Source organism: Hippopotamus amphibius, chromosome 8 (genome assembly GCF_030028045.1).
Source record: "Hippopotamus amphibius kiboko isolate mHipAmp2 chromosome 8, mHipAmp2.hap2, whole genome shotgun sequence".
NCBI lineage: Eukaryota > Metazoa > Chordata > Mammalia > Artiodactyla > Hippopotamidae > Hippopotamus > Hippopotamus amphibius.
Window position 1 is genome coordinate 24,278,536 of NC_080193.1, and position 25,463 is coordinate 24,303,998.

The 25,463-nt window shown below is 45.6% G+C and overlaps 1 protein-coding gene across 8 annotated transcripts in view; it reads left to right on the forward strand.

The window, feature by feature from the left end:
- GLT1D1 (glycosyltransferase 1 domain containing 1) overlaps positions 1-25,463 on the forward strand; it is a 103,790-nt gene continuing 78,327 nt past the window's right edge. For 5 of the 8 annotated variants that reach the window (XR_009055185.1, XR_009055186.1, XM_057746614.1 and 2 more), the window contains exons 1-3: positions 470-609; positions 20,312-20,460; positions 24,891-24,996. Coding sequence is in view for 6 of the 8 variants with exons in the window: in XM_057746614.1 (XP_057602597.1) it covers positions 491-609; positions 20,312-20,460; positions 24,891-24,996 (374 nt within the window). In the remaining 2 variants the exon portion in view is untranslated. Of the gene's footprint in view, positions 284-469; positions 610-15,152; positions 15,251-19,446; positions 19,563-20,311; positions 20,461-24,890; positions 24,997-25,463 lie in introns of those variants that run through there. The other 3 variants (XM_057746615.1, XM_057746618.1, XM_057746617.1) reach the window with 3 other exon arrangements.

Consider the following 25,463-nt stretch of genomic DNA (forward strand, 5'->3'; position numbering starts at 1 on the left):
CCCCCCTCCCGCGGGACACGCGCCCCCTCGCCGCCTCGCGCGCCCCGGACCCTAGGCGCCGGAACCGGAGAGCGCGGGTGCGGCCTGGGGAGCGGCGGGCGGACTGAAGGAGCCCAGCCGCCCGCCGCCCGGACGCCCAGGTCCGCGTCCCCGCCCCCGCCCCGGGCCCGGCCTCGGCCTCGGCGGATGGTGGATGGCCGGGCGGCGGCGGCGCCATGCGGCTCCTGTTCCTGGCGGTCCTCCGGCAGCACACGGGCAACGCCATCACGGCCCAGCGTGTCCGGTAGGTGCGGCGGCGGCCCGGGTCTCGGCGGGGGCACCGGGCGGGGGCGGGGGGTGGGGATCGTCCAGGCTTCCCCGAACCGCGCGCCCAAACGGACCGGTCGGCGCGCGCGGGGTCCGGGGGCGCGCGGGCCCGGCTCCTGCGCGGATGCCCGGGCGCCGCCTGGAGCTCCGGTCCTAACGCGCCCCCGAGACCGATCGGCCGGTGATGCCGCTGGAGCCCAGTGCCGGGGCGGCCCCGCGAGTCAGGCAGCGCGGCGGAGGCTGCTCGGCGCTCTCCGCGCGCATCTCGGCGGGGCCGTCTTCAGGGGTGCTCCCTTATTCATGGTAAGCGCCCTAGGTTTGGGGAGACAACAACAGAACGCGAAGTCGCGGCTTTGGGGCGCGGCATATCAACGGGGACGGGAGAGAAAGAATACAAACATATGGGTATCAATATACAGTGATACCTATAGACCGCTGTGCGCACACAGGCGAGGGGCCGCTTGTGCGCGTGTGCTGTTTCACGCAGGATGCTGCGGGGAGGCCTCCCTGTTAGAGTGACATTTGCGCAGAATCCTGGCTGCGAGGAGGGTCCCTTGAAGCTGAGGCGGCCTGGCGGGGGCAGGGGTGGGGATGGACCAGGATTTCCAGGCAGAAGGCGCAGCAAAAGTACAAACCGGTGTTATGCTGGTCCTGCCATCCAAAGTAGCCTTTTCTTGGACTTTCCTGGCGGTCCAGTGGTTAAGACTCTGTGCTTCCACTGCAAGCGGCCCGGGTTCGATTTCTGGGCGAGGAATGAAGATCCCACACGCCGCGCAGCGTGGCTAAACAAAACACGAAGTAGCCTGTGTCTCCCTCCCCCCCCCCCCCCCCCCCCGTTATTCCCACCTTCCCATTCTCCCTGCCTGATTATCTTCTTAACATTTATCTTTTTCTGCAGTTATCTTGTTTTCTAGGTTTACTCCTCTACTTTTTCTCTTCTCCTTGCTGGAAGGTAAGCCCTCAGGGCAGGGAGGGAGCTGATTAGTGCCTGAAGTTTCATAGCACCTTTTTTTTTTTTTTTTTAAGCAAACTGACTTGCTTCATGACATTTCTCAATTGACTTCCCCTCTGTGGGCCTGCTTCCTCATCATCCAAATGAGTGATTGGGGCTACATCTAGGCTTTCACGTCCCTTTCTCCTCAAATGTGTTAGTTCTCCTAAAGAGCATCAGTGAGACTGACCGACAGGACAGGTCAGTCTTCTGAAGTTCATGGTTAGGTTTTTCCCATGAGGATTTTCACTGCACAGGTTTATCTTAAGTCAGTGGCACTGCCATCACTCATCTGGAGGGCAGCTATGCTCCCCTCCCCCCCATGCCCTTTTTTTTTGGCAGGCTGTGTGGCATGCGGGATCTTAGTTCCCCCATCAGGGATCAAACCCGTGCCCCCTGAAGTGGAAGTGCAGAGTTTTAGCCACTGGACCACCAGGGGAGCCCCAGCCATCACCCATTTGGACCTGAACAGCCAGGAAACACATTCCAGTGGGGGAGAGAGAGATTGCAGGATTAACCAGAAATAAAGGAGATGATTGGGGCTGTGGCCTCGGGCGGGGGGGTCTCTGAGGAGGTGACATTCAGGCAAAGGCCTCAGTGACCGAAGGAGGCAGCCACTCAGGGATCTGGAAGGATGGATGGTCCCGGGATAGGATAATAGCACGAACACAGGTCCTGGGGCCGGAGCAGGCTTGACAGACTTGAGAAACAGAAAGAAGGCCGTGCTCTCCGGACTGTGGCGAGGAAGGGAGGTCAGAGAGAGAGAGGCCAGCGCAGCGGAGCCTGCACCCATAGTTCATGCTGCTGAAACTGGACAGAACATCTATTCTTTAACACTCCGCTCCTCGCTTGAGCTATACGGAGGAGCCCAAACCTTCCAAAGGCCCGCACCCACCAAAGGGCCCCCAGGGAACCAAGTAGGCACTTCCGCAGACATTCAGCAGGGGTGCAGGGCCCTTTAGTTACTTTGTTCTTTGTTTTCCTGGGTGACACAGAATAAAGATTGTTCTTTGTGCTTTGCTCTCTCTTCAGAGCCAGGCTTTGGTCTCCCCTTCAAGCAGGAAGGATTGCTAGGGGGAGAAAAATGGAAAAGCAGAAGTCGCTAGAAGACATCTTCTGGCTTGTGAAAGCCTACCTTCCTTGAGGAAATGATGCTGGGTGTCCCAAAGGGGAGGGGAGGGAGGTTTCCATGGTGACAGACTTCCCTGAGAGCCAATTACCAGGAAACAGTGGGAACCAGAGGTTCAAACTTTCTCTGAGGGAGACCCCTGCGACCCTCAATGGACTCTGGGCGGTGGGGGAGGGAGCCCCCCTCCCCACATGAGTAAGATCAGGGTTCCCATCAGTCTAGCAGGGGAGGGTGTCTGAGTTAGATAATAATGGACTTAAAAAAAGAAGAAACGTGCCCATCCTTGCACACTCAAGCTCGTGGTTGTGAACGAACACCAGACACATAAATAGTGATGCTGACTTGTGATGGGCACATCTGTACAGACGGGATGTACAGGATGCTCTGGGGAATCATCCCAGGCTAGACGTGGGATGGTTCAGGCATCGCAAACTGTTAGAAAAACACAAGCTCTAGAGCAGGCCTCCTGCCTTCATGTGCGGGCTTCCCTGCTTAAAGTCGCTAAGATCTAGGCCAGGTTACGTAACTGCCGCTCAGACCTGCCTCATAGTCTTGTTAGGAAGATCAAAGAAGTTAATTCATTTTTAAACAGGGCTTGGTGCTTAGAACGCGCTGAATAAACGTGGGCTATTTGTGAGCATATGAGCCTTAGTTGGCGAGGCAGGGAAGGGTTAGTGTGAGGAGGGGTGTCTCGGGGGGCAGAGGGGCAGCGGGTGGGAAAGAGCTGATTCCTTTCAGAACTGAGTTGTGTGGACTGAGCAGTATAGAATGTTCTAGGTCAGTGTTTTTTTTTTGGCTGCCCTGCGAGGCATGTGGGATCTTAGTTCCCCAACCAGGGATCGAACCCGTGCCCCCTGCAGTGGAAGTGCTGAGTCCTAACCCCTGGACCACCAGGGAATTCCCATAGGTCAGTGATTCTTGGTGGGGGCAGAGGCCGAGAGGATGTGAGAAGGAGGAAGGAGGCAGGAGCGATTTTGCCCCCAGGGGACATGGAGCAGTACCTGGAGACATCTTTGGTTGTCACATTTGGGACGTCCCCTGGCATCCAGTGGGTGGAGGCCAGGGTTGCTGCTAAACACCTGCCCGTGCACAGGACGCCCCATGACTAACATCGAACGAGCTCAGATTGTCAGTGGTGACAAAACCCAGTCTTGGTGGAGTGAGCAGCTGGGGCTGGAGAGGCAGACAGGACAGGAGTCACACAGGACCTGCGGTTTTGTGCCAGGCACAGGGGAAAACTGTGACACGTGTCAACTATAAATTGGCACTTGCCATGGGCACTTGCCATCTGCCTCTACTACAAGGATTAAATCCCACGTGCTGCTGCAGCTGCTGGCTGTCGACCTCCCCTGAAGGGAATTCAGGGTGGAGACCAGGAATGAGGCACTCTGTGCTTTGGAAAATGGGCGGAACAGGTCTTCAGATAGTTAGATGTTTTCAGGAGCTGATTTTATGAGCCCAACCCTTGCACCTTCTCATATCTAGGAAAGCACTAAATCCCTACAGGGTGACGTCTGCTCCTCGCGACTGGCAGAAATCCCCTATAAAAACATATATTTGATTACATGTACTCCTTTACCAAGAATACACATATACTAATCTTCCCCCCTGCCTCTTGGGAACAGTTTCTCAGAGCTATCTGGGATGCTGTCTCCCGGGCTGCAGTCCTCATTTTGCCCCAAATAAACTCAACTTGCAACTCTCACGTTGTCCAATTTTTTTTAAGTCGACACACGCTATCAGATTTATATGTCGTCGAAGAGGGTTTGAGCTGCAGCCTGAGGGACGGGTTAGGACAGTGGCGGGGGGGGTGCCACTGGAAGTGACATATTTAAGAAGTAAAATGCACAGGGCTTGGCGAGGGAATGTGGGCTGTGTCAAAAAACAAAACACATACAATTTAGTAATGACTCTGATGTCCCTTATTCAAGGGAAAACAAGTTAGTAATGAGTTTAACAGCCTTTTTTTAAAAAATAAATTTATTTATTTATTTATTGGCTGCATTGGGTCTTCATTGCTGCACACGGGCTTTCTCTGGTTGCGGAGAGCAGGGGCTACTCTTCGTTGTGGTGCACGGGCTTCTCATTGCCGTAGCTTCTCTTGTTGTGGAGCACAGGGTCTAGGCGCATGGGCTTCAGTAGTTGTAGCACGCGGGCTCAATAATTGTGGCTCACGGACTTAGTTGCTCCATGGCTTGTGGGATCTTCCTGGCCCAGGGCTCAAACCCGTGTCCCCTGCATTGGCTGGCGGATTCTTAACCACTGTGCCACCAGGGAAGTCCCTTGACAACCTTTATTCAAGGGAAAATAGTCCATGAATTGTGGGGTGAGCACCTCCCAAGCAGTCTAGCCCTCTTCCGAGGGATTTTGGGTGAGAGTGAGTTTTATAGAATCTTAGAAGCAACAGCATGGAAACAGGGCATGACTAACCAGGCTGTCGGGGATTTCTTACAAGGTAGCAGGCCCTATTTTCTAGGGTCAGGGACCCAGCTGAAGCTGAGTCAGAGCATCGTGACTGAGGTATATTCAGTTTCCTTGACCGTGAAGCCTGTCCCTGTAGCACAGTCTCACTTAGGTTGAGATGCGTGACGTCAGCCAAGCCATGGCGTGGCCTCAACTTTGTGGGTCCTGACCTACAAATTAACTTCATCAGGAGTGAAGGAAAAAAAAATCCACAACTTCCTTCATTATAGAAGGAAAATACTAAGAGAAAACCAGGGGAAGCTGGGTATATAGGGGTCTTTGTAGTAGGTTTGGGCCTCTGCTGTCTAGGAGTTTTTTAGAAGGTGTAGGTGATGGAGAAGGTGTTTGGTGGGAGTATTTGTCTGGGGTTTGATAACTGGAGAGCGACTGTTCTCTTGTCTGTGTGGCACCTTATACATCCTTCAGGTTAATCAGTCTGCCATGGGTCAGGTAACTTTCCCTTCTAACCCAGGGGCTGTTTGCTAGAATTTTAAATACCCTGATCAGGACCTACTCTCTGGTATTGTATCCTAAGTCCTATAAACATTAGAAAACTGTATCAGAGGTTTTGTTCACTAGCATACAGCATGTCAGAAAGAAGGAGCCAGGGGGGGCTTCCCTGGTGGAGCCGTGGTTAAGAATCCACCTGCCAATGCAGGGGACACAGGTTCGATCCCTGGGTCAGGAAGATCCCACATGCCACGGAGCCACTAAGCCTGTGCACCACAACTACTGAGCCCATGACCTGCAACTACTGAAGCCCGAGTGCCTGAGAGCCCATGCACTAAGAGAAGCCGCTGCAATGAGAAGCCCGTGCATCACAACGAAGAGTGGCCCCCGCTCGCCACAACTAGAGAAAGCCCATGCGCAGCAATGAAGACCCAACACAGCCAAAAAGAAATAAGTAAATAAATAAATTTTAAAAAAGAAAGAAAGGAAGGAAGGAAGGAAGGAGCCAGGTTTGGGGTATGTGGTTTGCTGGCATGGTTATGTGCGTCCCTGTGTGGACGAGAATCGGGGAGCCTGGCCTGCCCAGCAGCCTCACTGTCTGCGTCTCTATTTGGCCCGTGTCCCCGTGGTGTCACCTGGCTCAGCTGGAAGCCAGCTGTGGCTAGCAGAGTCAGTTCCAGGGAGGGGACCCATGATCGCCCACCCATCTCTACTCCCCTGGGGCTGTCAACAATTTCCAGAAGAACCCGGTAATCTTGAGGATCCTCTGAGTCAGACGAATGGGTTGGAGTCAATTCCTAAGAGTAAAGGTCGAAATTTAAATTGCACAAGTCACGGATGTAAAAACAAAAAATGTCACACCATTGCTTTAGTGACAAAGTAACAGAAGATCAGAGTTTCAAAGGGCACCTCCTGTTAGGCCAAAATAAACAGCAGAGCTGAGTGGTTGGCCAGAAATCATCCACTTCCAAACCCAAAGGTCTTTACTCTCTGGCCATTTCCAGAGAAGGCCTGCGGACCCCTGTTCTCAACCAGACTATCAGAGACCCACTAGATTACTAGGTCTCACATCTAGAGTTTTTGTGCAGCCTTGCTAAGGGTTAGGGAAATGCAGGAAAAGAAGGGAATTCTCTAGTGGTCTAGTGGTTCGGATTCCAAACTTTCACTGTAGGGGGCCCAGGTTCAGTCCCTGGTTGGGGAACTAAGATCCTGTAAGCCTTGCATCTTGGCAAAAAAAAAAAAAAGAAAAGAAAAAGAAAAAAGAAAAGGAAAAGAAAGAGAGAGATGGAAAAGAAGAAAAGGTGGTGAAGGATTGAGGCTTCCTATGTCCAGAGTAGGGAGTCCTGAAAGTCAGCATTTGTACGAGCACCCTGGCACCAGAGTGAATGCAGTGTCCCCACGTTGAAAGCCAGACTTTGTGCAGGGGGTGTGACTGTGTGTTCTCTTCCGCCACCGGGAACATGATGTGTAAAAGTGTTTTTATTTGAGTGGGAAGCACTTTAGATAACAGAAGCAAACAAGGCTTTGTGGAAAGTCACTGGAAAGAGGAGAAAAAAAAAAAAGCAAGGAAGGCGGGCGTTGTTTATCATGGCATCCAGTGCAGCCCTGACCCTACTGCCCAGCTGCCTTCTGTTGGTCTAAGTCTGAATTCTGCTGTGAGCACCAAGCATTTGGGAAGGAAAAAAGCCTGAGCCTTTTCAAGCTTTCTGCTTTTTCTTTAGAAGACACCAAGGAAATGATGGCCGAAAACTTAGCCTCTGTGTACCGGTGCTGAATCAAACCTTGGAAACAGAGTTTTGGATGAAGTAGGAAAGAATAGCTTTATTGCTTTGCCAGTCTCATGCCCTTGAAAACTGTGTGTCCCAACCCAGGGGGATTGGTGAGGAGTTTTTTGGGGTTTTTTGTTGTTGTTGTTGTTGGCCGAGCCACCAGCATGCAGGATCTTAGTTCCCCCAACCAGGGACGGAACCCATGCCCCCCTGCACTGGAAGTGCAGCGTCTTAACCACTGGACCATGGGGGAAGTCCCTGAGGAGTTTTATAGCAATGGTTCCAGGGCGGGGTTGCTGATAAGGATTAGGGTGTGTGCAGGGCCTGCACTCCTTTACTTTGGCCTCCGGTGGTCCTCTGATGAGCTTCTGCAGTTCTCGGTTCTCAAGGTTATCAAATTGTGACCTTCTCTCTGGAATGAAAACTGCTGCTTCATCCAGTAGTTAGCTTCTTCCATTCATTAGGGATTTTAGTTCTGCAGAAGAGCTCAAAGATATTGTTTTGTGTATCCCTTGAGGGGGAGCCAGGACCCTGCCCCAAGGCTGCACTATAGTTTCTTTTTTTTGTTATTAATTTTTATTGGAGTATAGTTGCTTTACAATGTTGTGTTAGTTTCTGCTATACAGCAATGTGAATCAGTTGTACATATACATATATTCCCTCTTTTTTAGATATCCTCCCCATTTAGGTCACCACAGAGCATTGAGTAGAGTTCCCTGTGCTATACAGTAGGTTCTCATTAGTTGCCTATTTTATACATAGTATCAATAGTGTTTATAAATCAATCTCCGCATTCATCCCACCCTTCTGCACTATTGTTTCTTGGCTGCTCCTCCCTTGTCTCTGCATCCCCTCCCTTCCCTGATTAGCACCTGTTTAAACCTACCCTTTGGAACTCAGGGAAGGTCATGGAGGCTGAATGAAGCCTATTTCCTGCAAACAAGAAATGGGGGACACAGAAAGGCTTTCGTGCCCAGTAGCCCCACAGGGTCCTGCTTGGTTTCAGAAACTGCAAATGCACATTGTCAGTGGGAAGAGGCTTTTTCCTCCCCCTGCCCCCGGATATAATCATCGCTGGTTATTGTTTTCATTTGGCAAATATTTATTATTGACCATCCCCAGTGGGCACAGTACTGCGAAAGCCCTGTGCGTGGAGCCAGGGAAGGACAGGTGAGCCCTGCAGAAGCCTGCAGCCATTCAGCCAGAGGATTTTTAGCACAGCAGCTCAGGGCTGAGCCCTGCCATTTGAAAGAAGGTTCCAGCATTGTAGCACGAACATACAATTACACAGATTATTTAATTACAATATGATCAGTGCTAGGAAGAAGTACTGGGTGGTAGGAGTATATTCAAAGGACAGACCCAGTCCTAGCGGGGTCTGGGAGGCTCCCCTGAGAAATAGCTTTGTCTTTCTCATAGTTTTTTTATTGAGATATAATTCACATACCATAAAATTCACCCTTTGAAAGCGTCCAATTCAGTGGGTTTTAGTATATTCATAAAGTCACACAACCGTTGCCACTGTCTAATTTCAGAACATTTTCATCCATCTCAAATGGCACCCCAGACCCATGAGCTGTTACACCGCATCCACCCTCCCCCAGCTCCGGGCATCCACTAATCTTTCTGTCCCCATGGATTTGCCTGTTCTGGACATCTTATGTGGTCCTTTTTGAGGACTCTGCATAATGCATCAGTACTTAATTCTTTTATAGCTGAATAATATATTCCATTGATGGACATATCACATTTTGCTTGTCCATCCAGCAGTGGAAGGACATTTGGGTTGTTTCCACTTACTGGTTGCTATGAATTGGGCCTTCATGAACACTTGCGTATGAGAAAAAACTTTAAAAAAAAAAAAAAATGTATTTATTTATTTATTGTCTGCATTGAGTGTTTTTTTTAAATTAATTTTTATTGGAGTATATTTGCTTTACAATATGTGATTTTCTACTGTATAGTAAAATGAATCATTTATATATATGCATATCTCCCCTCTCTTTTGGATTTCCTTCCCGTTTAGGTCACCACAGTGCATTAAACAGAGTTCCCTGTGGATAGAGTATGTTCTCATTAGTTGTCTATTTTGTACACAGTAACAATAATGTATATGTGTCAACCCCAATCTCCAAATTCCTCTGACCCTCTCTTTCCTCCTTGGTATCCATACATTTATTCTCTATGTCTGTGTCTCTATTTCTGCTTTGCAAATAAATCAACTATACCATTTTTCTAGATTCCAAATATATTCGTTAATAAATGGTGTTTATTTTTCTCTTTCTGAATTACTTCACTCTGTATAACAGTCTCTAAGTCCATCCACATCTCCACAAATGACCCAACCTCATTTTTTTTAAGAGCTGAGTAATATTCCATTCTATATATGTACTGCATCTTCTTCTTTTTTTTTTTTTCTAAGAGTTTATTATTTTAGCTCTTACATTTAGGTCTGTGATCGATTTTTTTTTTTTTTAGAACTTTTATTGAGATACAGTTAACAGACAATAAACTGCATATATTTAGAGTGTACAATTTGGTGTCCGAATCTCCCAATTCATTCCCCCACAACCCTCCCCTCAGCCCTCCCCAGCTTTCCCCACTTGGTGTCCATATGTTTGTTCTCTACATCTGGGTCTCTATTTTTTCCTTGCAAGCTGGTTGATTCGTACCATTTTTCTATAGTCCACATATATGTGTTAATATACGATATTTGTTTTTCTCTTTCTGACTCACTTCACTCTGTATGACAGTCTCTAGGTCCATCCACATCTCTACAAATGACCCAACCTTGTTTTTTTTAAGGACTGAGTAATATTCCATTCTATATATGTACTGCATCTTCTTTATCCACTCATCTGTCGATGGGCATTTAGGTTGCTTCCATGTCTTAGCTACTGTAAATAGTGCTGCAGTGAATATTGGGGTGCATGTGACTTTTTCAATTATGGTTTTCTCAGGCTATATACCATGTAATGGGATTGCTGGGTTATATGGTAGTTCTATTTTTAGTTTTTTAAGGAAGCTCCGTACTGTTCTCCATAGTGGCCATATGGATTTGCATTCCCAACAATGGTACATGAGGGTTCCCTTTTCTCCACACCTTTTCCTGCATTTGTTGTTTGTAAATATTTTGAGGATGGCCATTCTGACTGGTATGAGATACCTCATTGTAGTTTTGATTTACATTTCTCTCATAATTTGTGCTGTTGAGCATCTTTTCATGTGTCTGTTGGCATCTGTATGTCTTCTTTGGAGAAATGTCTATGTCTTCTGCCCATTTTTTGATTGGGTTGTTCGTTTCCTTTGATATTGAGCTGCATGAGCTACTTGTATATTTTGGACATTAATCCTTTGTCAGTTGCTTCCTTTGCAGATATTTTCTCCCATTTTGAGGGTTTTCTTTTTGTCTTGTTAATGGTTTCCTTTACTGTGTAAAAGCTTTTAAGTTTAAATAGGTCCCATTTGTTTGCGTTGGGTCTTCATTGCTGCTTGGGCTTTCTCTAGTTGCAGAGAGCAGGGGCTGCTCTTCATTGCAGTGCACAGGCTTCTCTTTGCGGTGGCTTCTCTTATTGTGGAGAATGGGCTGCAGGTGCACGGCTTCAGCAGTTGTGGCACACGGGCTCCACAGTTGTGGCTCGAGGGCTCTAGAGCACAGGCTCAGTAGTTGTGGTACATGGGTTTAGTTGCTTCTTGGCATGTGGGATCCTCCGAGACCATGTGCCCTGCATTGGCAGGTGGATTCTCCACCACTGCGCCACCAGGGAAGTCCCGAGAAATAACTTTTTGAGCTGGGTCTTAAAACCTGTGGGTTAGCTGGGTGAAGAGGGAGAGAGGTTGGGAACAGCATTCCTGGCCACGGGACCTTATGTGCAGAGGCCCCGAGGCAGGAAGGGGCTTGTGGAGTTGAGAACCTGAGGCAGCTGAAGAGCCAGCAAGAGAGAGTAGCTGGCCTGGCAGGCGTGAGCCTAATCCTGTCATTGCCACAGGGGTGAAGGTGCTGGATTGAATGCTGACAGGATTTCGGACCTAGGGACTGAGGTGGCTGACACAGGAAGAGGTAGTATAGACTCAAAAATGATTTGGAAGGACCTGGGATGATGCAGCAGTGGAGAGAGAAGATGTAAGAGATGATTGTTGGGCTCTGGTTTCGGCTGCCGAGTGAGCATTGGGCACTTTTCCTGTGTTACCGAACTGAACTTGGGTCCCCTCGCCCAATGCACAGCAAAGCCAATCTACTGACACCAGGTTGTGATGAAGGAAAGTACAGTGCTTATTGCAGGCACCAAGCAAGGAGAATGGGCAGCTCATGCTCCAAGGACCTGAACTCCCCAATGGTTTTCGGGGAGGAGTTTTTAAAGGCAACATTTGGGATGAGGGCTACAGGGTGCATCCCTTTCTTCTGATTGGTTGGTGGGGAGGTAACGGGGTGATGTTCCAGGAATATCAATCATCAAGCATCTCCTTCCAAGCAGTCTGGGGTCCACATGCTTGTGGTCAGCATGTAGTCACCATCCTCCACCTGGGTGGGGGTCTTAGTTCCTGCAGAACAACTCAAAGGAATGTATCAGATTGTTATGTGTATCACTTCAGGAGGATGTAGGACTCTGTTTTATTGCTGAACTGTTGTTTCTTTTATTCCTTTTTTTTTTTTAATTTTCTTTTTGGTTTTTTTGTTTGTTTTTGTTTTGTTCTTTTCTTTTCTCTTTTCTTTTCCCTTTTTATGGAAGACGTTCATTTTACTTCCCTCCTTCCTCCTCTTTTACCTCCCTCCTCATGACCTCTCCCCATTCCTTCCTCTCTTTCTCCCTCCCTCCCTCTCTCCCTCCCTCCCTCCCTTCCTTTCTCTTTTATTTTGTTTTTTGAACTATTGTTTCTTGACAGCTTTTCCTGTTTCTGTGTTCCCTCCCTTCCCTAACTAATAACTGTTTGAATCAGCTCTCTGGAATCCAGGGAGGGTCTAGGAGACTAAAGCCTTTTTCTACAAGCAAGTAATGGGGACAGGGAGGGGCTTTGGGACCCTCTGAGGTCAGAGGACTGTTGCCTTGGAAGGGATGGAGGGGCATGAGGGAAAGAACCACTGTGGTCTGAGACTCTCATAAGCTTATGAGGAGCTAGATGTGACAGCTGGATTTTAGGTCAACGTAGAACAAGAAAGGCTCTAAGCTGCTGGTCTATAATCATTGCAGAGATTTTCAGCCTAAGGTCACTGAAAACCCAACTAAAATCGTCCTGGACAAGGAAGGGGGTTTAGCGGCTTATCCTATAAAAAGTCTGGAGGTGGGGGCAGGCTTCAGGCATGATTTTGCAGCTAAGATAATATGGACAGGAGTCAATTGCTCTCTGTGTCTTGGGTCCAATTCCCATTCTTGTCAGATTTTCTGTGCCAGCACCTCCCAACCCTATATCCATCCAGTTCAAGCTCAGCAGGAAACAGCCAGTGTGAGTGTCTGACAGTGCAGCCCCAGGTCCCAAGTTGCATACCCTGGACTGGGAGTGTGCATAGGTGGGGCGCTCTGGTTGGATCTGGGTGTTGGGTGCTTTCTGCTCAAATGAGTGATAGGGACATAAAAGGCTGCAGGAAGGAGGGACATGAGAATGGATGCTATGGAGGTGACATGTTTCAGAGTGAAAGTTTTACTGATTCTTATCAGTAAAGGAAAGGGGAAAGGCAGACCTCTGAACTTTTGAAGATTTAAGGGAATAACAAATTTATTGTTGGCATCGAAGGAGCAAGAAATAACTTGGGGGAGGCAGTTAAAATTGGGAAATTTTTTCATAGAAATTCAAATATCTGGCTCCTTTAGGTAAATTGGCAGAACCAGCCACTATGAGAAGGTATCTTCATGGTACCCGCTATCTAAAGCTGAAGAGGATTTAGTCCAGTGTGTCCAGACATAAAAGGAGTCACATGAGTCATTTAAAATGTTCTAGTAGTCACTTGAAACAAAGCAGAAAGAAACAGATCAAATTAATTTTAATAATACATTCTCATGAACTCAGTATATCCAAATACCATTTCAGCATGTCATCAATACAAAAATGACAAATGAGCTGTATGTCTATTTTACACTCAGCACCTCTCTGTTCAGACTTGCCACGTTTCCAGTGCTCAGTTAACCCGCTTTGCCTTATTAGACAACACAGGATTGACCTCCACAGATGGGACCTGTCTCTCCCGTTTAGTGTAGGGCTCCTCATGTATTATGGTCCCCACCCCACCCCCACCCGCACTCCACATTCATTTAGTTCATCAGTCTGAGCTCAGCAGACATTTGGGTTTCAGACCTGATCTAGATGCTTTGCTTGTTTTGTGATTATACTTTTGCTTTCTTTTAAAAAGAGTGATTTCCTAACAGTAATTTCGTGAGTACAGGAATCCCGTTAGAATTGCATTAAAAAAGTAGATACATTCATTGCAGCACTATTTACAATAGCCAGGACATGGAAGCAACCTAAATGCCCATCAACAGATGAATGGATAAAGAAGATGTGGTACATATATGCAATGGAATATTACTCAGCTGTAAAAAGCAATGAAACTGGGACATTTGTAGAGACATGGATGGACCTAGAGACTGTCATACAGAGTGAAGTGAGTCAGAAAGAGAAAAACAAATATTGTATATTAACACATATATGTGGACTATAGAAAAATGGTACAAATCAAGCAGTTTGCAAGGCAGAAATAGAGACCCAGATGTAGAGAACAAACATATGGACACCAAGTGGGGAAAGCGGGGAGGGTTGGGGGAGGAATTAATTGGGAGATTGGGATACCAAATTGTACACTCTAAATATATGCAGTTTATTGTACAAAATAAAAAAATAAAAAGTTAAAGGAAAAAGAAAAGTAGATACACTTTACAGTTTATAAAATGCACCCACAAAAATAATAGGCACAGTAACACCATGTCCTGCAAATGTGTTACGATTATGTTACTTCATTTACAGAAAGGCAAGGGGGTCAGTGTTCTGTCCGGTTTATCTTTCCAAACCGGGGTCTCACGGGTTCGTGCGGGCATTGCATTCAAACAAAGGCCTTCATCTTGCTGAGTGCCACCATTGATTCAGGACAAGCATCATTTCTTTTAACGTATCAGACATTCTGGAAATATTGAATTTCACAGTTCAACACAGGTACCTTTGCCCCACATTCCCCCAGGGTGAGCTGCCAGTGGGTGCAGTGTCCTGTGAGAAGCACTGGGCTGATCAGCTGCTCACCCTCAGAGGCCCACAGGGTGGGATGGCCTTAAGGAATATTAGATTCCTGTTTCCCATCTCAGGATTATGCAGGGGCTCATGGCAATGGAATGCAATGCAATTCATATTGCCTGCCCTGGATCAGTTTCTCTTGCTATCTTTTTTTTTTCTTTCATCAAGGCATCATAGTTTATGGTAATTCACATAAACTAAACACACAAATGGTTAAGCTTTTTTGTGCGCTCAGTTAAAGAGGATGGCTTTCAGCCAGGTGGAAGCAGTTAGAGCCCCACTAAATCTTTGAATTTTGAGATAGGGATGTGCAAGGAGGTTCAGTCAATTCATAGAACATGCTCAAGTCTCTTACTTTATTGGAGATGCTTTCATTAAAAAAAAAAAAAAAAAAAGCCTTCCTTAAGCCAGATAAGGTGCTCAGGTAATTTATGAGTTGTATCAAGTTGTCACTTGCAGAAGTGATGCCTGAAAGCTCGACCTCTGTGCACCAGTGCTGAATTGCATCTCAGAGACAGAGTTTTGGGTAAAGTAGAAAAGAGTAGCTTTATTGCTTTGCCAGGCAAAGGGGGACACAGCAGGCTTCTGCCCTTGAAACTGTTTCAACCCACAGGAGTTTGATGAGTTTTACAGCAATGGTTCAAGGGCGGGGTTGCCAATAGGATTAGGGTGTGTGCAGGGCCTGCAGTCCTTTAATTTGGCCTCAGGTAATCTCGAACCAGGACCCTGCCCCAAGGCTGCACTGTTGTGTCTTGGCTGCTCCTCCCTTGTCTCTGCATCCCCTCCCTTCCCTGATTAGTGTCTGTTTGAACCTGCCCTTTGGAACTCAGGGAGGATCATGGAGGCTGAACAGAAAGGCTCCCGTGCCCAGGAGCCCCACAGGGTCCTGCTCGGTTTTAGAAGGAACAGGAACAGAGCAATTTAAAGGTATTACAAGTCAACTAGAAACAAGACTTGTCTCAGTCCATAGAGAATTAAGATTTAAAAGAAAAAACTGTTTTGGAATCTTTATGAGATCATAAAGCTAGCATCGAAATGCCATTTGAAAATATGTTTAATAGGTGAAAAACGTGGAATGGGAGTGGTTATCTGTACCTAACCACCTGCATCCCATATGCCCTACCCTATAGATTCTGCATCAGCCAGAAACCTCTCAGGTATCAATTTCCTAAATAGAATTAAAATTGTCTCTTTTCCATTTATCAACACCTTTTTTTTTTTTGGCTTCTCATTTTAGAGTTTTAAGAAGATGGAATAACAGTTATTTCACCCATCCTCTGGAGCACGTTGCCTGCTCATTTTTGTGTGATATGTATCTTTAGGCTGATAGCCAGACTGCCTGCAGGCTTCTCTCCTGGTTCTGCTTAGCTGTTTGTTGCCATCAGCATTTCCAAAGGAGCTGGGGGATGGGGGTGGGGCGGTGACAGTGATCAAATCAGTATTAACAGTGGAAATGATAAGATCAAGATACTCAATATGCTTCACAGCAGAAGCCAACTCAAGTCTCCAGACCTTAATTTTTCTTTCTTTGTACGATGACAGCTGCAGCTTTGTGCACTTAATTTACAGCACAACAGAGAAAACAAAGAGAGAGAGAGAGACAGAGGAAATTTATCATTCCCGTACAGTGTAGGGGATGCTTCTCACCACATTCCGCAGAGTGGATGTGGGCTCGAAGATTTGAATCTAATGTGTCTTCAGGGGACCTGAGTTCCCCGGAGGCTCCCACAGTGTAAGCAAGTTGGTCGTTTTATGGTCATTTTGCTTAAAGGTTCTAGATCCTTCATTCTTCTGTGTTTACTCTTGTCGTTTGATACACTATTGCCCCTAAGTGCAAGCCACCTAATGTGTCTTGTGTTCAGCTAAAGAATAACTATCTTCATTATTGCTGGGGTTGGGGGGAGTAGCTATGTTGGGTTTGAACTTTGTGCTGTGGTACCTTCTGGATGATTTAAGAGATTTTTCAAGGATAATTTTGTGTCCTTGATTGTCACCTATGTGCTGATTTTCTGCTTGTTTTTTCCAATTTTTTTTTTTGAAGTGTAGTTGATTTACAATGTTGTGTTAGTTTCAGGTATACAGCAAAGTGATTCAGTTATATATATATTCTTTTTCAGATTCTTTTCCATTATAGGTTATTACAAGATATTAAGTATAGTTCCCTGTGCTATACAGTAGGTCCTTGCTGGTTTTAGATTCTGTAATAGGAACTCTAAGTGTTACCGAGTCCAAGCTCACTCTGCTTGCTGCATGACAGGCCAATGAATTGGAGACGAGGTGTTGAGGCAAGGAATACAGCTTTATTTGGAAAGCTGGCAGACCGAGAAGATGGCAGACTAGTGTCTCTAAAAAACCATCTTATGGGGTCTGGATGCCAGTTTCTTTTATAGAAGCAGAGAGGGAGAGGCTGTGAGGAAGTAAAGTGAAAGGGCCATCAGTCTTGCAAAACATCTCCAGGAATGACCAGCCTCGGTGGGGGTATATGTTCATTTATTCTTTTCTGCAACCATTTACATAGGTGGGCAGAGCAGATGGTCTGCTTGTGAGCTGAACAGAGGCATTTTCTTTTAACATTTAGGCAGGGGGCAGTGTTCCCTGAGGCAGGCCATCATGTATGATTATAATAAAAAAAGCAGGGAAAAGCAAAGGTTAAAGTCAAAGAAACAGATCCAACATGGAGTCCGATTTAGCTCTTCCCTGTTATATAAGTACGATGTGACTGCCTTGTTAATGTAAGTGCAGCCCAGAGAGACTGTGGTAGTAGTGATGGGTTCAGAGCAGAATGGAAACAGTTAGAGGGATGGCTGTTGGAAGCAGGGGCTGTCAGATTTTATGGAAGGGAGCTGGCATTGGGAATGTCAGGGCAAGGTCATGGGGCTCAGAAGGCATGATGTGTTGGGTGTCTTGCAGGTGGAAGGGCAGGACTGGAGCTAAGGATGTCAAAAATGGGATGTGCTTGGCCGTGCAGGGGATACAGGCTATGAAGGGCACTGTGTGCTAGGCTAGGGCGTTTGGACTTGATCCCAGAGACACATTCAGCCATTAGTTTATTTTTATTTATTTATTTTAAAAAATTTATTTATTAATTAGCTGCCTCAGGTCTTCGTTGACTGCTTGTGGTGGCTTCTTTTGTTGTGACTTGTGGGCTCTAGGCACTCGGGCTCAGTAGTTGTGGTGCACGGGCTTAGTTGCTCCGAGGCATGTGGGATCTTCCTGCAGCAGGGCTTGAACCTGTGTCTCCTGCATTGGCAGGCAGATTCTTAACCACTGCGCTACCAGGAAAGTCTCAGCCATTAATTTATTCAGTAAGCAAGACAGATCCAGGCTCCATTCTCATGGAGTTGACAGTTGGGCTGGCTACGAGCCCTTTGAGATTCTTTGCTTCTTTCTTTCTTTCTTTCTTTTTTTTTTAATTTTTGAGGGGCAGTGCTGTGCAGCATGCAGGATTTTTGTTCTCCAACCAGGGATCGAACCTGTGCCCCCTGCAGTGGAAGCACTGAGTCTTAACCATTGGGCCACCAGGGAAGTCCCCACTTGAGGGTTTTAATCAAGGAAGAAACCTGGTTGGATTGGTTGTATATTCACATGCACACACACACACCTCAAACAATTATAAAAGATAATATATGCATCTAGTCAAAGTATCCAGCCATGCTGAAGAGTACATGATGGAAAGATAATCTCTCCCCCACCCTGGTCCCTGGTCCTCTTTAGACAGAATCATTATTATCTATTTCCCCTGTATCCTTCTAGAGATATTCTGTGCACCCATACTCTATAGACACAACGTGTTCTTCACTTTGTCCCCTTTTCATTAACAATGTGTCTTGGAGTTCGTTCTAAATGACTTCACCGTGACCTGCACTCTTTTCATGGCATCAGAGCTTGATTACCGTATGCACCGTAAGGTAACTGGTCCCCTGCTGATGCACACTGAGGTCAGTGTTAGTCTTTTTACTACTTCAGTTGCAGCCTCAATGCTTTTTCTTTCTTCCTTCCTTCCTTCCTTCCTTCCTTCCTTCCTTCCTTCCTTCCTTCCTTCCTTCCTTCCTTCCTTTCTTCCTTCTTTCTTTCTATTTCCTGGCTGCATTGGGTCTTCGCTGTTGCACACGGGCTTTCTCTAGTTGCGTAGAGTGGGGGCTACTCTTCTTTGTGGTGCACAGGCTTGTTATTGTGGTGGCCTCTCCTGTTGTGGAGCACAGTCTCTAGGCACGTGAGCCTCAGTAGTTGTGGCATGTGGGCTCAATAGTTGTGGCTTGAGGGCTCTGGAGTGCAGGCTCAGCAGTTGTGGCCCACAGGCTTAGTTGCTCTGTGGCATGTGGGATCTTCCAGGACCAGGGCTCAAACCCACGTCCCCTGCACTGGCAGGTGGACTCCCAACTTCTACGCCACCAGGGAAGCCCCTCAGAGCTTATTCTTGAGTATATGTTTTGTATTCATATCCAAGTGTATCTTTGGAGTCAGTTCCTAGAAATGGAGTTGTTTGGTCACAGAGTTCCTGCACTTTTATTTTATATCTTATCTTATCTTATCTTATCCTATTTATTTTTGGCCACACCCAGAGTCAGGCATGTGGGATCTTAGTTCCCCAACCTGGGATCAAACCCCACCCTCTACATTGGAAGTGTGGAGTCTTAACCACTGGACACCAGGGAAGTCCCTGTTTGTGCATTTTAAATATGATAGCTTGTTGTTACTTTGCCCACGTAACAGGTTGTACCAGTTTACCCAGCATAAGAGTGTTTATTTCATGAAGCTTTAGGTAGACTTTTGATCTTTACAAATATTCTACGTTAAAAATATGACTGAAGTTGATCACCATTTCTTGTATTTAAAAGCCCAATTATAGTTTTTTGCTTCGTTTTGTTTTGTTTGTTTGTTTGTCTGGCATGGACTACAATTTTATGCTGATCCCTATTTTTCTATTGGGTTGTTAGTTTTTTTTCTTATTAATTTATGAAAGCTTTTATATATATATTAAGCAAATTAGTTTCTTTCCTTTTGTAAGTGTTGTAAATAGTTTTTTTTTTTTTCCCCAATTTCTCATTTGCCCTTTGAGTTTTACTCATGCTATTGCCACCATTTAGAAAGTGTCTTTTTGGTTTATTAGCTTTGTATTTTAGATTTTTGTTGCAAGGAACTGAACTAGGATGAGAAGAAAAAGGAGAGACATATTTGAAAGATATTTTGGAGGTAGAATGGAAAGGCCATCGAGTGTTCTTGGAAGCTATGATAGTGGGTGAGTTTTTAATTCTTTATTAGAAGCCGAGTAGCAGATGCCTAAAAACAAACTTTGGGTATTTATCCATAATAAAGGGAAAGGAGAAAAAAAGTGTAATCAAAGAAATAAAGACGGGAGCTTTCTGATACGGCAAATGCCACCGGAAATGGCTGTATGTGCCTCTTTTTTTAAGTAAATCTTTCTTCCTTCCTTCCTTTCTTCCTTCCTTCCTTTCTTGGCTGCATTGGTTCTTTGTTACTGCACACAGGCTTTCTCTAGTTGCGGCAAACGGGGGCTACTCTTCATTGCGGTGCTGGGGCTTCTCATTGCGGTCGCTTCTCTTGTCGCGGAGCATGCGCTCTAAGCACGTGGGCTTCAGTAGTTGTGGCGCATGGGCTTAGCTGCTCCGCGACATGTGGGATCTTCCCAAACCAGGGCTCGAACCTGTGTCCCCTGCATTGGCAGGCGGATTCTTAACCACTGTGCCACCAGGGAAGTCCCCCGTGTGTGCCTTGTGTCTTAAGGCTGCCAAGCCTTCCCGAGTTAGCCTGTCATCCCGGTGGCCTTGGTCCCAGCCATGTGAGACTGACGGATGAATGTATTTTAGGTGGATTGTCTCTAGAGGACAATTCAGAAAATATGTATTATTAACTGTTGATTTGACGAATCTTTTGATTGATTTTAAATTTTAACCACAGCAGCAATTTGTGCCATTTTAATGTGTTTTTCTCCTTTCTTTTTCTTTCTCTGTTTATTTTTTGATAAAGGGACCATCTAGAAGCTGCAGGTCACGTGTGTATTCTGAAAGATGCCTTTGACTTTGAAAGCCCATCTGAAATCTCAAACTTCATCAAAGCTGAGAACTTGGAGGCAGCTGTGGCTCTTCATCTCTATAGAGGAGGCAGACTTTTACAAGGTAGCCCTCTCTCTTGAAGCACTAGCAATCACGAAAACCTAAAACGCCTATAATTTCAACTTAAAACATAGATGAAACAGTTTATCCCATTTATCCAGCTCAAAGATGGAAGGAACACAATCATCTTTTTGGTTTGTTCTTCTTAACGGAGTAATTTTCTCAAATGATATAACTACGCCAATTGAGAATGGATGTATTTGAAGCTGTTTTTACTGCATTAAGAGTCTTATCTTGAATGTTTTTGATGTGTGTTTCTCAACTCAAAGTCTAATTTTCGAAAGTTAAAAATGGGACTCTCTCACAAAATATAGAAGTGAGGACATAGGATAGCGTTTATTCAACTGATTTATTAATAAGGAAACTACTAAGATGCTAAAGCCAGTTTAAAGAACATTTGAGGGACTGAGATTTGAGAAGGCGGTTTAATTAAGAATATTAGCATTAGGTTGGCTGCAGAACTGGTTATGTCCAGCAGGGCAATCAACTGTAAGCTTTAGGGCTTTTTCTTTTTTCTTTTCTTTTCTTGCCACACTGTGGGGCATGTGGGATCTTAGTTTCCCGATCAGGGACCAAACCCGTGCCCACTGCAGTGGAAGCATGGAGTCTTAACCACTGGACCACCAGGGAAGTTCCGAGGTGAGGGTGGGGGGCTATCATTTCTACTGGTGTATTAGTCAGGGTTTTCTAGAGAAACAGAACCAGGAGTGATGAGGAAAATTTGGAGTTCATAGCTCTATGCCTGCTCGCCTTTCTTTGAAAACCCTTTGCATGTAACCCCTAGCAACGCCCACCCTCTGTAATCACCTGTAACCTATGGAAACTGAGTAGCTGATTAATTAATGCCAACTGTAGCCAATCAATTAATGCCAACTGCAGCTATGTGTCTTAACCTATTTAAGGAGAGAATTCACCTGGAACGGGGCCCAGAATTTTGGAGCATTAGCTCATCTGGCGCCGCCGGCTCAGTAAACCTGAGTTCTCCAACCTTCCAAGTGTGGTGCTTGGTTTCTTGTGGGATCGATTTCTGCAACAAGAGGAGATATAGATATAGATATAGATATAGATACAGATATAGATGCATACACGCATACAAATATATGGCTGTGAAGACTTATTATAGGGATTGGCTATGTGATTACAGAGGCTGAGAATTCCCACATCCGCCATCTGCAAGCTGGATGCCCAGGAAAGCCGGTGGTTTCATTCAGCCTGAGTCTGAAAGCCTGAGAATTGGGGGGCTGATGGTATAAGTCCCAGTGTGAGTCTAGAAGCCCAAGACCCAGAGTGGCGATGCCCGAGGGCAGAAGAAGATGGATGCCCGGGTTTAAGCAGAGAGCGTGAATTCACCCTTCCTCCCCCTTGTAGTTGTATTCAAGCCCTCAGCAGATTGGGTGAGGCCCACCTGCATTGTTGAGAGAGAGCTTCCTTCCTCAGCCACAGATTCAAATGCTAATCTCTTCCAGAAACACCCTCCCTCCCGGGCACACCCACCACTCCTGTTTTACCAGCTCTCTGGGCCTCCTTTAGCCCAGACAAAACATTAACCATCACAACTGCAGCAAAATGATTTGCCTCTCTGCCTGCAAAGTATTGGATGCAACTTCATGGAGCATGAGCTCTTAATTAATAATAAATCCTCAAGTCAAGCAACAGTACTTCTCTTAGAAAACTGATCCACAGGGGATATTAAAACACTGCTTCCTTGGACCTCAAAAGAACGTGCATGTAATCATCCTCTTGGCTCTAGCTACAATTTCTGATTATTTCTTCTTATCCCTCCCAAGGCCAAGTTAACTTCAGTGACAGCCCAGCAGCCACCGAGTGGGGGCAGGACAGATAATTTTGTTGTTGAGCGGGGTGGCTTTTTCTGAACATGAATTAAATGACACAGTAGTGGCAGCCTTTCAGGAGATAGTACGTCACTTGAGGCCCCAAATTACCTACAGTAATCATGATATGGGGATAACACTTCACTCAGCAAAAACGGGTCAACTTCTGAAGTTTTCCGATGTTTCATTGCTAAAGGTGACTTCCTGTTTCCCTGCAGTGCATCAAACCTTATTTAATCTTCCCGCTCTGTCTCCTGCCTCCTGCACCATAGGAAGTTGGACCCTCTCTTCACATAGATGCATTACTCTGTATATTTAAGTACATAACTTAGTGATCTTTAGAATCAGTGCTTATGCTGAAAATCTGTCACTCCCAGCAGTCTGTTGAGAAAAAAATCTCGTGGTTTCCCGAACCTGGCTTCTTAATCAGACACCGATGCTGTCCATTCCTTTCGGTTTAAGTCTAAAGCAAATTCTCAACAAGATTCATCAAAACCTTAATTACCCTTTCCCATGTAACACATTCATAGGTTCTGGGAATGATGAATGGACATTTTTTGGGGCCATTTTCTACCTACTACAGACCTTTCTCTGGTCCCCAAATGTTCACGTCCATCCTACGTGCTAAAATTATTCACCCTATCTCAGCATCCCTCAAGTCTAAGCCCATGGCAGAAGGGAAATCATCTCTATCAGACTTGCTTTTCCATGTCTGTCTGGCTGTATGTATTTTTGGAAAAGGTTACACCTGTCCACAGTAAGAAATGCAAACAATATTAAATCTTATAGAGAGAAAAGTAAGTTTCTCTCCCATCCCAAATCTGTCCCATCTTCTGGGTTCCTTCTTCTTTTCCTTTTTCTTTTTTTGGCTGCACCATGCAGCTTGTGGAATCTTAGTTCCCCAACCAGGGCTCGAACCCAGCCGCTCAGCAGTGAAAGTGCAGAGTCCTAACCACTGGACCACCAGCGTTCCTTCTTTTTTTTTTTTTTTAAGAACTGTTATTGAGATACAGTTAACATACAATAAACTGCATATATTTAGAGTATACAATTTGGTATCCCAATCTCCCAGTTCATTGCCCCCCAACCCTCCCAGGGTTCCTTCTATAGAGGCATCGGCAGCTAGGTTTTTTCCATTTACCCTTTCACAGATGTTCTATGTACAGAGAAATATATGTTTATCATTTTCCTACACACATATTGTGTTAATCAAAATGCACTTGATTTTTTTTACTTAAAATTTTTTTGTTTTCCTTTGAGTTTTTAGTTACAGCCTTTCTGTACTTCTTACATGTTATTGTTGTGTTTAGTATCTAGAGGCTGAATTCTGAACAGTGAGGTGAGATGCTCTTCACCAGAAAGAAAAAAAAAAGATAGTCTGCTCATTTGCATGGCAAAAACACTTGTAAGGCAAATAAAAGGAAAGATCCGAACCTTTTCACTTTACCTATTGAATCTCAGTAAAAATGGCTTGAGAAACCTCGGTATGAACTCAAGTTAGATCTGGTCTGTTTAGTGGTTTGCCTTTGCTCTTTTGAAATTCGTTTTGACCTTTGGAAGTCCTTCTGAGGAGCCCTGTTTGATGAGCACGTTGTTTAACCTGATCTGTGCAGGCTCGGTGCCTCGTGAAATAACCAAGCCAGGGAAGGTGCCTTCCATCAACTCAGGGCCCCTCATTCAGAATAAATACGCTCCCAGGGGAAATCTTTTTGCACTTGACATGTACAGCATCTCAAATATTTTTGGTTCCCATATACTTGCTCCCTCCATGATGTATCACTGCTGTGGTACGGCATGTTCCTGGAAGATGTAGTCGGTGTCTCTTTCCTCTCCCTCTTGGTTCCTCACCAGCATGGTGACTGTTATTATGAACAGCAGCTCTAAAAAAGAGGTGAAGCCCTCTTTTTCTGTCTTAAATACCAGTAGGGGATGTCCCTGGTGGCACAGTGGTTAAGAATCCGGCTGCCAATGCAGGGGACACGGGATCGAGCCCTGCTCTGGGAAGATCCCACATGCTGCGGAGCAACGAAGTCCGTGCGCCACAACTACTGAGCCTGTGCTCTAGAGCCCGTGAGCCATAACTATTCAGCCCATGTGCCACAACTACTGAAGCCCGTGTGCCTAGAGCCCGTGCTCCACAACAAGAGAAGCCTCAGCAATGAGGATCTCGTGCACCACAATGAAGAGTAGCCCCCTCCCCGCCTGCTGCAACTAGAGAAAGCCCGAGTGCAGCATCAAAGACCCAAAGCAGCCATAAATAAATAAATTTATAAAAAAAAATAAACACCAGTAGTTCCAGATTAACCCATTTCCAAGGAACGATACGCTTGGCTTCAGTAGATGGAAGCTAACAACATTTTTCATGTGTTAAAATTTAAAGCAAATTGTTTTAAAATCATCTTGTCTCACGTGATTGACCCCATCACGTTCATAACGGTGACATCTGTTCTATTCAGAAGAGTTGGATAAGATTAAACAAACAACAGAATATGGTCCCTATGTTCTGGGAACGTCAGTTTTTGGTATCGTTGCTTTGGGATGGTTAGCGAGGGGATGTTTCCAAAGGTCAACTGTGCTTTGTTAATTATCCTAATTTTGCAGGTCGTGGAATTCCTTTTGGAATCATCTTTGGTGGAACTGATTTAAATGAAGATGTTAACCAGGGAGAGAAAAACAAAGTGATGGGAAAAGTCCTTGAAGAAGCCAGGTAATGCTTAAGAGAATTTCATAGGAGTTAAGCCTTTAACACTTTTGAATGAAATTCATTGAAACAAAAAGATGGAGGAAACCAATAGTTTGGGAGGTTTGTTTTTTGTTTGTTTGTTTGTTTGTTTTAGCCATAACACGTGATTTTGCAGGATCTTAGTTCCCTGACCAGGGATTGAACCCAGGGCTCTGGCAGTAAGAGCACCAAGTCTTAACCATTGGACCTCCGGGGAATTTCCTGGGAGGTTTACATCTTACCATGTACAACCAATTTCTTTCTTTTTTGTTTCATTTTTTTTCCTTTCATTTGGTGCATGTCCGTTTTGCCACAGTCATTGTAAACAAGTTATTGCACTTGAATGATTCTTTGACTACAGTTAATATCGTACAAACGTTCTTAGAATGTTCTGCGTGGTGGAAGAGAAAAAAATCCCTGCTAAGAGATAATATGGATAAACTCAGGTTTTC